This window comes from Rhinatrema bivittatum, chromosome 6 (genome assembly GCF_901001135.1).
Source record: "Rhinatrema bivittatum chromosome 6, aRhiBiv1.1, whole genome shotgun sequence".
NCBI lineage: Eukaryota > Metazoa > Chordata > Amphibia > Gymnophiona > Rhinatrematidae > Rhinatrema > Rhinatrema bivittatum.
In genome coordinates this window covers 181501876-181513980 of record NC_042620.1, presented here as the reverse complement: position 1 = coordinate 181513980, position 12105 = coordinate 181501876, and the positions used below count along the sequence as shown (strand labels likewise).

Here is a 12105-nt window from a genome sequence, read left to right as displayed (position 1 = left end):
CCTCCCGAACCCCCCCCCCAAATGCTTTAAATTACCCGGGGATCCAGCGGTGGTCCCGAACGGCGGCGGTCCCGAACGGCCCCCTCAATTGAATCCTTTTGTCTTCAGCCGGCGCCATTTTGCAAAATGGCCGCCGCAAAATGGCGGCGGCCATAGACAAAAACGATTCGACGCAGGAGGTCGTTCCGGACCCCCGCTGGACTTTTGGCAAGTCTTGTGGGGGTCAGGAGGCCCCCCCAAGCTGGCCAAAAGTTTCTGGGAGTCCAGCGGGGTTCAGGAAGCGATTTCTTGCCGCGAATCGTTTTCCGTACGGAAAATGGCGCCGGCAGGAGATCGACTGCAGGGAGGTCGTTCAGCGGGGGTTCCGGACCGCCGCTGAACGACCTCCTGCAGTCGATCTCCTGCCGGCGCCATTTTCCATACGGAAAACGATTCGCGGCAAGAAATCGCTTCCTGAACCCCGCTGGACTCCCAGAAACTTTTGGCCAGCTTGGGGGGGCCTCCTGACCCCCACAAGACTTGCCAAAAGTCCAGCGGGGGTCTGGAACGACCTCCTGCGTCGAATTGTTTTTGTCTATGGCCGCCGCCATTTTGCGGCGGCCATTTTGCAAAATGGCGCCGGCTGAAGACAAAAGGATTCAATTGAGGGGGCCGTTCCGGACCGCTGCCGTTCTGGACCACCGCTGGATCCCCAGGTAATTTAAAGCATTTGGGGGGGGTTCGGGAGGGTGGGGGATTTAATTAAAGGGTCGGGGGTGGGTTTTTAGGGGGTTGGCTCACGATTTTTAACGATTTTTCACGATATTTTAAAACCCAAACGGCAACAATACGATTCCCTCCCCCTCCCAGCCGAAATCGATCGTTAAGACGATCGAGGACACGATTCACATCTCTACTAACTACTGCTTACTATCTGCCTTACTGAATGACTATTTAAAAATACAGTCTAACTTGTTTATTCGCTGCCTTACTGACTATTAAAAGGACAAACACACTAAATAATATTCCCAAATAGTTAACTTTGCCCCAATACTTTTAAAAAAGACAACGTCCCAAGCAAAAAACTTACTGATTCCTTTCAGCCACCAGCAAGGTGATCCTCTCCTCTCAGTGCTCCCACTGGAATGTCTGGTTCCACCCTGGTTAGGTGGAGCCCATCCCTTCCTTCAGAAAGGTGTGGGGAATGGGGAAAGTAGCAGGAGATGGGAGGAGATTATATGAGAACGTGGATCAAAGCAGCAGTTCCCATCTCTCTTTGCTAGTCTCTTGCCCAAAAAATCCTTGTTCCTTCCTCAACAAAGTAAAAATATGTTGAATCACTGATCAAAGTCTTAATTTGACTGCAGCCAGTAAAGGCTTTCTGCGAGATAAAGTCTATATAACATTAATAGATCCTTTGTGCAGCAAGAGTCAGTCTATGTCCCTCTGCTTTGAAATCAAAACTACCCATTGAAGTACAAAGGAAAAGTTTAGTTGCCACTCTGATATTCTCTAATTGTCGCACTGAGGTCAATATTCAGCAGTATGGCAAATGGACAGTTCATCTGGCTGGATAAATTGTCATGGATATTTAGCTGAACATTGCCGATTAGGTGCTCAGCTGAATATAGTCTGATAAAGTCCTAGTTAGCTTGATGAACCTTAGCTTTGAAGTACCTAAAGGCAGAATATAAATCAAATAAATAAATAGAAATTAAAAAAATCCAGCTAACTTTAAGATTGCTCTCTGGCATGACCAGACTTAGGAAGATAAATCTGAATAATCCGAGTTACCCAGGTTAGTTATCTGTCTAACTTAACTCTAGCTTGGAATGCCTGCAACTTATTCAGTTAAACAGTTAGCAAATAAGACAGAGGTATTCAGAGCAGCGGAAAATTTAAAACCTGTGGTTTAAGTCCCAACCTTTTCACTATTATACAGCATGATATTGTTATGATTTATAGTACTCAGAACTGCAGGTATCAATTTAGTAATACAGTAATGTAGTAGATGATGGAAGATAAAAGACCTATTGGCTTATCCAGTCTGCTCCTTTTTTCTGGTCTACATCGCTAAAGAATATATCCCAGCAGTCAGTTGTAGAAACTTGACCACTTGTGCAATGTGGTTCCTTGTCAGCTTAGGTTTTCTTCCATGCTGAGTAGATAAGCATACAAGCTCCCACACTTAATCTAGCACCCGAGCTCTCCATGCCTAGGTCTTACAGCTTACAGCTTTGTAATAATCTAAACAGCTAACAAAACTAGGCATGGCAGTTGTTTTAACTGCTGTCCGCCTATTGCCCCTGTGGTCTTGTTGGACAGTACCTGGCCACCACCAACCTGACAGCATCGGAGAGATCGGAGACAACTTCCTAAAAACCAATCACAAACCAGCAGAATGCATGTTGTATTTAGGAGCCTGATTCACCATGCTTTTCCCCCAAAGGCACAGAATGGGAAAAAAGCTCTAAGGATTGAGGTGCTAGTCAAATAAATTATTTAATCATTTCAGAGACAGGTCTAGCTAGGAGAACGTTCTTAAGCAGACTCTTCACCTACCATATTAGCACCTTCAGATGATTGATCCAGGGAGAATGTTGCAATACCATGAGTGACATTTTCTGCTTTGTTATCTGTAAAACAAGAAGGAATTTAAAAAGTGAAGATTAAGTCTCTTTCTGGAACTACACCAGATATTCACAGATATTAAATATACCATATTGGCCCGAATATGACAGGCATTCTTTTTTTTTTATTTTTTAAAGTAGTTTTCAAAACCTCTCTCATCTTATATTTGTGTCCTAGACAGATCAGCTAGCAGTAGGTGGAGGAAGTGATGACATCAGCTGATGGCAGCTTAATCTGTGAGCTCCTGACCCATTCACAAAATAACTTCTAATCCTCTGCCACTGGATACCTTTGTAAACCCTCAAGGCTTACTAATTGCTACTGAGAAAAAAAACAGTCAAGTTTAGACAATTTTCTTATTCCAAAATCAGGAAAGATACTAGTTGCAAGGTTGCAACTGAGAACAGCGTAAGCCAGGAAATGCCGGAAGTAGGCCCATGTGATGCGGTGATTGCAATGGTGCAACAGAGTCTGAAATACCTATCAGCGACGAATTTCGCAACTGGTTTTGGAATTTACACAGTGACATAAAAAATCATTAAAGCTGAAATTATGGAAATAGTTGCTAACTTGAAGGAAGAAATAGTGAAAATTGGTTAGCGAATGAAAGAGTCCAAGAATAGACTGGATGCTTACACAGAGAAATTGGAGCGATTGCACAATGAAAAACGAATGCTGAGCAGAGAGCAGAAACTCCTTACTGATAAACTTGAGGATTTAGGAAATTACTCGAGGAGATCCAATTTGTGATTCAGAGGAGTACCAGAGACCCCTGAATTTGCTGATGTTATGAAGGTGACCAGTGGACATTAGTAAAGCAATTCTGGCTGGAGAGGTTTCCCTTACAGATTTCTACTGTTACAAATTAAGGTGAGAGATGAAAAATTTATGCTAGTGAACATCTATGTGCCCAATAAATGACAAGGAGAATTCTTATCCTCCCTCTCCAAAGTGTTGCTAACTAGGACTGAGGATTTGTTTATCATGGGTGGGGATTTTAACTGTACTAGAATACCTAAATGGGAAGGCTCCTCAGGGTCAGACCTGTTGCCTAAAGCACCAATTCTCAACTGGTGAGTCGTAACACACCAGTGCGTTGTGGCTCCCAGTGTCCCACTGCCCCAGTTTGCTTCCCTTTACCTTTTTCCTGAACCCGTGGGCTAATGGGAAGCCTCCCTTCTTCCTGCCCTGCTGGCCAATGGGAAGCCTCCTTTCTTCTTCCTGCCCCCCGCAGGCCAATCGGAAGCCTTCTCCCTTCTTCCTGCCAGTGGGAGTAGGAAGAAGGGAGGAAGCTTCTGAGTAGCTGGTGGGGAAGGAAGAAGGGGGGCATCCCATAGCCCGAGGTGGGGTGGTTTATGGGGGGCTGGGAGGAGTGGCAGTGTCCAAGCCAGTGGCGGCAAAGAAGCCCGGCCTTGCTGAAATTAAAAGCGGCAGTGAGCCGCAAAGAGAAGAGGCCAGCCACACCAGGATTCCCACTTCCAAAGCAGCAGATGCTGTTGATTAGGACTGACCCAACTACAGTGTACAAGATTAAAGGTTTGATGTGCTTAACTGTGGTACCAGGATTGATAAAAACACAGAGAAGAAGGGGGACATTCCCCCCCTCCCCCCAGACAAATGTTAGATTTCTCACAAACTATTTAAAAGTGAACAAAGCTGTAATGGAATCAACATCAACACAAACCACAGAGATGGCAGCACTGACAGATCTCTTGGGCCCTTGTGGCTAGGAACATAAGCTCTGTATCTTTATATGTATATTCGTATATATATATATATATATATATATTTAGGTGTTCTCTCTGATAGTTGTCTGCACGCAACCATTTAGTGTTATTTGTAAATTATTCCTTTAAGCTAATAATAAATCCATTACTTTCACGTGGACCAAGGTGTATTAGTATTATTAAGGTAAACCTTGTCAGATACCGATGAAGAACGTGAGTGATCAGTCTGGACCCAGAACACCTAGTAGTTAAAGAAGTGCACTGTGGATCAAAGAAGTCAGGGTGCAAATCCTGCTGCCACTCCTTGTGACCGTAGGCAAGTCACTTCACCCTCCATTGCCTCAGGGACAAGCTTAGATCCTAAGCCCTCTAGAGACAGGGAAACACTTACAGTACCTTAATGTAAACTACTTTGAAGTTTCATGAAAGGTGCAATATAAATAAATTATAAGGGTTGGCGACACCTGAGTTCATCAGATGGATATAGCAGTTTTGCTTGATGAGTGCAATAGCAGATTGGAAGATGGTCAGCATGAATTTGAAATGTATGAATTTAGCATGGGCATGGCATTTTAGCCACAGACACTCTGCAGAGCAGAAACAGGAACACAGAGAGAAATTTCTGGAGGTGAGCCAAGGCTGGGGTTTAGTGCACCTTACAGTCGGGCCGATACAGTACAGTGCGCTCCGACAGAGCGCACTGTTAACCCTCTATTGGGCGTGCGTTTTTAACGTGCTAGCGTTACCCCTTATTCAGTAAGGGGCCAAAAACGCACGTCTAACCCCCCGAACCTAATAGCGCCCGCAACATGCAAATGCATGTTGATGGCCCTATTAGGTATTCCCACGCAATTCAGAAAACAAAATGTGCAGCCAAGCCGCACATTTTGCTTTCAGAAATTAGCGCCTACCCAATTTCTTCGGGCACCAGGAAAATGCACAGAAAAGCAGTAAAAACTGCTTTTCTGTGCATCCTCCGACTTAATATCATGGCAATATTAAGTCAGAGGTCCCGAAAGTTTCCAAAAGTAAAAAAAAAAATAATAAATTTGAAGTTGGCCAGCGGCTGTCTGGTCGAAAACCGGGCTCTCAATTTTGCCGGCGTCTGGTTTCCGAGCCCGTGGCTAACAGCAGGCTCGAGAACCGATGCTGGCAAAATTGAGCATAGTCTGTCAAACCCGCTGACAGCCGCCGCTCCAGTCCAAAAGGAGGAGAAACCATAACCATTTTTGGAAGACAGTTGCTTAAAACCTCTTGCTTTTAGGAATCTTATTCACTTAGGAGGTAATTTTCAAAAGAGTTATACGTGTAAATGTTACGTAATAATTTAGCAATTTTCAAAAGCCGCTTATCCGCATTAAGTGCACTTAACGCAGATAAAACCTATTGACAATTGAATAACATATTGTAGCAATTGTCAAATGCTCTCTTATATGGGTAAAATGCATTTATATATGTAAAACCCAGTTTTAAGCATATAAATCCTTTTGAAAATTACCTCTAAGATTTTTCTCCCATTCTGTGTCTATGGGAAAAGACTTTGAAGATTCAGACTATAAATGGAAGCTAGCTTAAACCCTAGATACAAGTTCATAGATATATATACACAGTAAAGGGCGAAAGAGAATTCACATACCATTTTCAGCTAAGGAGTGCATTGTTCCAGCATGTTCCTGAAGGCTCTCAGTCACTTCACTGCTAATATGTGAACCTAAAAAGAACAAAAAAGATTGTATTAAATTTTTACTGATTTGTTGATTTTATCAAATTCCAATTTCCTTTCAGTTGAAAGAACTAAAGCAGACTATATCCCCAGGACACATTGGCCTACTGGGGGTTCGGGCATCCCCGGTGAGCCGAAGAGGTTGGTCACATGATATTAGGTCCAGTATGGTCCCTTGCTGTGCTATGTCCCTGGCTTTGGAGTGCAGAAACAAGGGTCCGGAGAAGCCTTTTGGCAGCTGAAGGGAGAAATGCTATGGGCCAACCACTGGAGCCCAGGCTGATGGCAGCTGAAGAATAACAGGCTGCAAGCTATTGACAGGTCTATATAAAATAAGGGGGAGAGGTTACGAGCTGCAGGCGGAGCCCAGGCTGGAAGCTGAAGTCTTCAGGCCGCTGCTGGAGCTCATGCTGGCAGAGACGAAGAATGAGGAGAGGCCCAGTTGAGAGAAAGGGGCAGCTTACTTGTGAGTGTGTAGAGTATGTATGTGTATGTGTGTATGAGAGAGAGAGAGAGGCAGCTTGCTTGTGTGTGTATGAGAGAGAGAAGGGGGGGCAACTTGTTTTCTGGGGTGAGAGAGAGAGAGAGGCAGCTTGCTTGTCTGTGTGTGTGTAAAACAGAGGTAGTTTGTGTGTGTGTGTTTACACCTCTCTTCTCCCGCTAATCTATAACAATCTCAGAATGAATGGAAATCAAAAGTTCCCAAGTATGAGAGGCAGGGAATTTTTTTAAATCCTTATTAGAACATAAGAACATAAGAAAATGCCATACTGGGTCAGACCAAGGGTCCATCAAGCCCAGCATCCTGTTTCCAACAGTGGCCAGTCCAGGTCATAAGAACCTGGCAAGTACCCAAAAACTAAGTCTATTAGTTCTAATTATTGAGTATTATTTGATGTATTTACTCTTTTGAAATATTTTATTTGTATTTAAAAAAATTTTTTTTTAATTATGTTTTGAAATATTTGTTCTAATTATTAGTATTTATTTATTGATTTGGTTTTACTCTTGTGTTTTATATTTTTTGGTTTTATTGGTTGATATTTTATGAGCAATGGGAATGTTTCTGTTTTTCTATTGTTGCACTGCATATGAAGTCTGGCTTGTTGCAGTTTCCAGTTCAATTTTTGTCTGCACAGTTCTGTTTATACTTTATAGTCTCTTTATTCTGCATTTGATAAAGGTCTGCAAGTGTTCTGCATATGTGATAAAGATGAGATATTCTGTTAGCGTATAGTTTCTTTGTCAGGCTTGTTCTGTTTTCCTAATAAGAGGTGTATTGTTTTTTTGTAGTGTTGCCTTTTCATAATGTAGGGTTCTTGTTGCTTGAATGCAGGCAGTTAGTGCTGTTTTGATATGGGAGGTTTACTATATAGTAATTTATAATTTAGTTTACTCATAGCTTTCTGAAGGCCAAGCCTACACCTAACACATATTATAATAGGCCTAATACCATATGAGTTCCAAGGAATAGCCTAGTGGTTAGAGCAGTGGACTATGCACCAGGAGACCAGGATTCAAGTCCTGCTGTCGCTCCTTGTGACCTTGGGCAAGTCACTTTACCCTCCATTGCCTCAGGTACAAAACTTAGATTGTAAGCCCTCTGGGGATAGGGAAAGACCTACAGTACCTGAATGTAAACCGGTGTGATATCTCAATTGAGATCGAATGTCAATAAATAAATAAATAATAAAATTTTTCTTTTTTTTTTTTTTTTTGAAGGGTTTTCTGATTGGCTCCACAACAGTGCATGTAAATATAATATACAAGTTGTGATATTTTTACCTCAGAAGACTGTCCATTTTCATGTAAAACTTTATTATAAACATGTAATTTTTAACTGTGTGTGTGGAGGGGCTGGGGGAGGGACTGGGCAAGGCTGTAAGGTTTGTCTAGGGTGCCTTATACCCTTTGCAGCAATCTACCCCTGGCTGCACTGGCTCCATGTGGGGCTGTGCTGCTTTGGGCCAGGCTCTCCCCTGTCTCGGCTACATATAGTCTTGGCCACAGTGATGCTTATAGTCTTGGGCAAGGTTTAATTTTCTTTTCTTTATCTTAAGCCCTTGAGGAAGCTGGCAGCATGGATCACTGCTAGTCCCCTGGAGTAGATTGGTGAAACAGAGCCTAGGGAACCATAAAAGCAGCAAACTGTGCTGGGGTGGGCCCTGAGAAGTGGAGGCAAGTTATTGTCATAGAAAGAGAGGGGTGAACTAGAAAGAAGTGCTTGTTTAGTGTTAGCAAGGCCTCTGACAGAGGTGGCTGGGCTCTGAGAGAGGCAGCTGGCTAGGGAATCAGCAAATTTCCTGAAGAGAGAGGGTGCCAAGAATGGGTGAGAATGGGAAAGTGAGGGGGGCTGCTGCAGGCTGGGGAAATGCTGGCAACAAGCCAGCACTTTTACATAATGATGTGACAGTGCTGGGGCGGGGTCCTTGCTGAGTGAGCACGTGAGCAGCAGCAGCACAACAGCAAATGTCTTTGTGTGTATGTCTGAGTCACTGGCTGGCAGTGCAGTTTCTCATTACCTGGCAACTGGTTGGCAAGCAACTTTAACACCAGACCAGGATGTATATGAGAGATGTAATCAAACTTGTGGGGGGGCCAGACCGATTGCATGGCTGGAAGGGGGACTGCAGCTCAGTTTGCTTACCTCTGGACTAAGGTGTGCTGCAGTTAATCAGTATAGGAAAAATATTAAATTTGTTGGAGATTTTCAGTTCTGCCAGGCACCAGATCGCATGATGTGCTTTTGGGAGCTATTGAAGCTGTGCTGCACAGAAAGTGCACGGGTGACTCACAGATATCCCATAGGATGGTTTTAGAAAAAAAAATCCCCCCCTGGTTGATATTTTCCTGCAAGTCACCCTGTATATACTTTGCTAAATTTAACACTCACTAGAACTACATCCTCTGTTCATGAGAGAAATGCCTTTTTCTCTGTAAACAGAAGGACAACCTGTTCATAAAATTAGATTCAGTTAGCTTTAAACCTAGAAGTATCCCAAATATAAGGAATAAATAATCTAATAAGTGAACAGGTACAAAAAAAAAAAACTTAGATTGTAAGCCCTCTGGGGATAGAGAAATACCTACAGTACCTGAATGTAAACCGGTGTGATATCTCAATTGAGATGAATGTCGGTATATAAAAATAAATAAATAAATAAATAAACAAACAGTGTTTATATTTTAGTGACATAAGACTCTCGAGAAGCATTTATCCCTAGTCATCTGTCCTAGCTTTGAAAAACTATCAAAGGACTTGCCATAGCAGGATATTGTATGGAACATTGTTAAGGCCAGGATAATTTGCCAGATCTGCCAATATCTGCAAAGCCCCTAAAATTATAATCTAAGATTTCTAAAAAAGAGAAAGAAGAGGATACAAGAGAATTGATAATAAACTAACCATGTTCTGAACTAGAACTTGTTTGAAAGACAAGTTCTATTTCTATGTACAGATTGAATCCTCTATTGCTATACATCAAACAGAGAGCAGACAATGCTCCAGGACTCTCCCTTCCTTAGCAACTTATAAAGGCTTTAACTCAACTCCCGCTGAATATCTTTGAATAAAATTATCCAGGTATATATAGCTGGATAACTTTCAAACCTGTCCTGAATTTTATCTTCTACTTCCAACATTGTCCCCTTCTCATCCTTTATTTTTATTATTTTGAGACTGCGTCATTTTAGCCTTTAGTGCATGCACTAAAAGCCTACTTGCTTTATTACCATGCTCATAATGAGTCTGTTTTAGCAGACCCATTTTGTACACCAAATCTTCCATCTCCACCGCTCTCAATTTATAGCGAATATCCCTTAAATCTTGTAGTACCCTCTGGGAGTGGTCCCTTTTATGAGCTTGTTTGGTTTTTTTCAGTTGGGTAATAAGTTGTTGTTTTAACCTTTAACTTTCTTTTTATAAGAGGCAATGGATATCAAACTACTGCTTTCAGACAGTCCCAGAGGACAACCAGATTCACTTCCGGCAATTTATTGAGTTGGATGTACTCCAATATTGCGGATCTGATTTGTACCTCTATAACCTTATCTTTTATCAAGGAGTCATTTAATTTCTAGAAGCACTGCCCATCACTTAATGGGGCACATCTCATTTCCCACCACACCGGTGCATGGTCTGACCAGGAAATATTCCTTATCCTGGCCTCTTTAGTTATCAAAGCCAGGGATTGGTCAATGAGAAAGAAATCAATTCTCGAATAAACATCATGGGGTATAGAATGGAAGTATAGTCCCGCTCTGTATAGTGTTTGTCTCTCTAGACATCCACCAGATTCCACCGGGAGAGTAGGTTATGTAGTGCTTTCCTATCTACTGGGGAGTGATGCAGACTGCGTTTTGAACAATTCAGCAGTGGATTATGTACTAAATTAAAATCACCTCCCATTATTACTTTCCCACTCTCAGAATTTAACAATTTGTCTAATTCCTGGAAGAGTTCTCTCTGAAACACACTGGGACAGTAGATGTTCACCAATACAAATAGCTCATTTTGAATGCGCAAGTGTATGATTAGGTATCGGCCCCGATTACCTCTAATCACTGAGTCTATTTGAACCCTCAAATCTCTAGAGATAAAAATCCCAACTCTAGTTAGACTGTTTGTAATTCCCAGCCCACCCACCCCAAGCTCATCCCTTAATTTATAGGCAGGTGCCACTTGCACAAAAAAACAAACAAAAAAAAACCCCCCATCAACAAAAACTTTATTGAGAATTCGATCAGACCCCAGTAGGCCACTACCAGACATATAGTGAATTCACTAATACATTTAAAGGAACTTAGACACATTCCTACTCCCATAGCAACCTAAAACTTAACTAGGAACTGATCAAAATTGAGATGAAGGCAGCAGTCCAGCAGCAAGAGGGGGGCTTCCCAGTCTTTTGCATCGAGTGTCACATGTATGATTTTTTACCCACCGGTGAGAAGTTGTACATGTGCATGCGATGCAAAGAGCTCCTGGCTCTCAGAGAACGAGTCCGATCTCTGGAGGCTAGAGTGGCAGACCTGGAGGAGCTGAGGGAGACAGAGAGGTATATAGATGAGACCTTCAGGGACATAGTAGTCCAGTCCCAACTTCAGACTGGCAGCCCTGGTGCTGCCTTGGAGGAAGAAGGTCTCATAATAGGAGAGCACCAACCAGATGTAGCAGGAAAGGATCCTGTAGCAAGGACCTGCTCTCTAGGTGATGCATTGTCCTTTCGCACTGAGGATATCTCCCCAAGGCCTACTGCTCAGGAGGGAAGGGTTAGGTCGGCCGTCATAGTTGGTGATTCGATTATTAGGAATGTAGATAGCTGGGTGGCGGGTGGGCGTGAGGATCGCCTGGTAACATGCCTACCTGGTGCGAAGGTGGCGGACCTCACGCGTCACCTAGATAGGATTTTAGACAGTGCTGGGGAGGAGCCGGCTGTCGTGGTACACGTGGGCACCAACGACATAGGAAAATGTGGGAGGGAGGTTCTGGAAGCCAAATTTAGGCTCTTAGGTAGAAAGATTAAATCCAGAACCTCCAGGGTAGCATTCTCTGAAATGCTCCCTGTTCCACGCGCAGGTCACCAGAGGCAGGCAGAGCTCCGGAGTCTCAATGCGTGGATGAGACGATGGTGCAAGGAAGAGGGATTCAGTTTTGTTAGGAACTGGGGAACCTTTTGGGGAAGGGGGAGTCTCTTCCGAAGGGATGGGCTCCACCTTAACCAGGGTGGAACCAGACTGCTGGCGCTAACCTCTAAAAAGGAGATAGAGCAGCTTTTAAACTAGAACAAAGGGGAAAGCCGACAGTCGCTCAGCAGCGCATGGTTCGGAGAGATGTATCTTTAAAGGATACTAATGATGCATTAGAATTAGGGCATCCCGACAGTGAGGTTCCAATAATTAGAAAAGTAGTCCAAGTGCCTGTAACTAAAAACTCACCTGAGCTAAAAAATTCTAACTTATCCCTATCAATTAAAAAGCAGAATAAAAATACAATCAAAAAACAAACTTTGAAATGTTTGTATGCTAATGCCAGAAGTCTAAGAA

The 12105-nt window shown here is 43.0% G+C and overlaps 1 protein-coding gene across 2 annotated transcripts in view; it reads right to left on the bottom strand.

Moving 5' to 3' along the window:
* The window catches only part of CASP10 (caspase 10), a 108571-nt gene that overhangs the window by 37491 nt on the left and 58975 nt on the right, over positions 1 to 12105 (bottom strand). For both annotated transcript variants that reach the window (XM_029606242.1, XM_029606241.1), the window contains 2 exons: positions 5974 to 6048; positions 2542 to 2615 (listed from right to left, as the gene is read on the bottom strand). In XM_029606242.1, coding sequence (XP_029462102.1) covers positions 2542 to 2615; positions 5974 to 6048 — 149 coding nt within the window. The remainder of the gene's footprint in view (positions 1 to 2541; positions 2616 to 5973; positions 6049 to 12105) is intronic.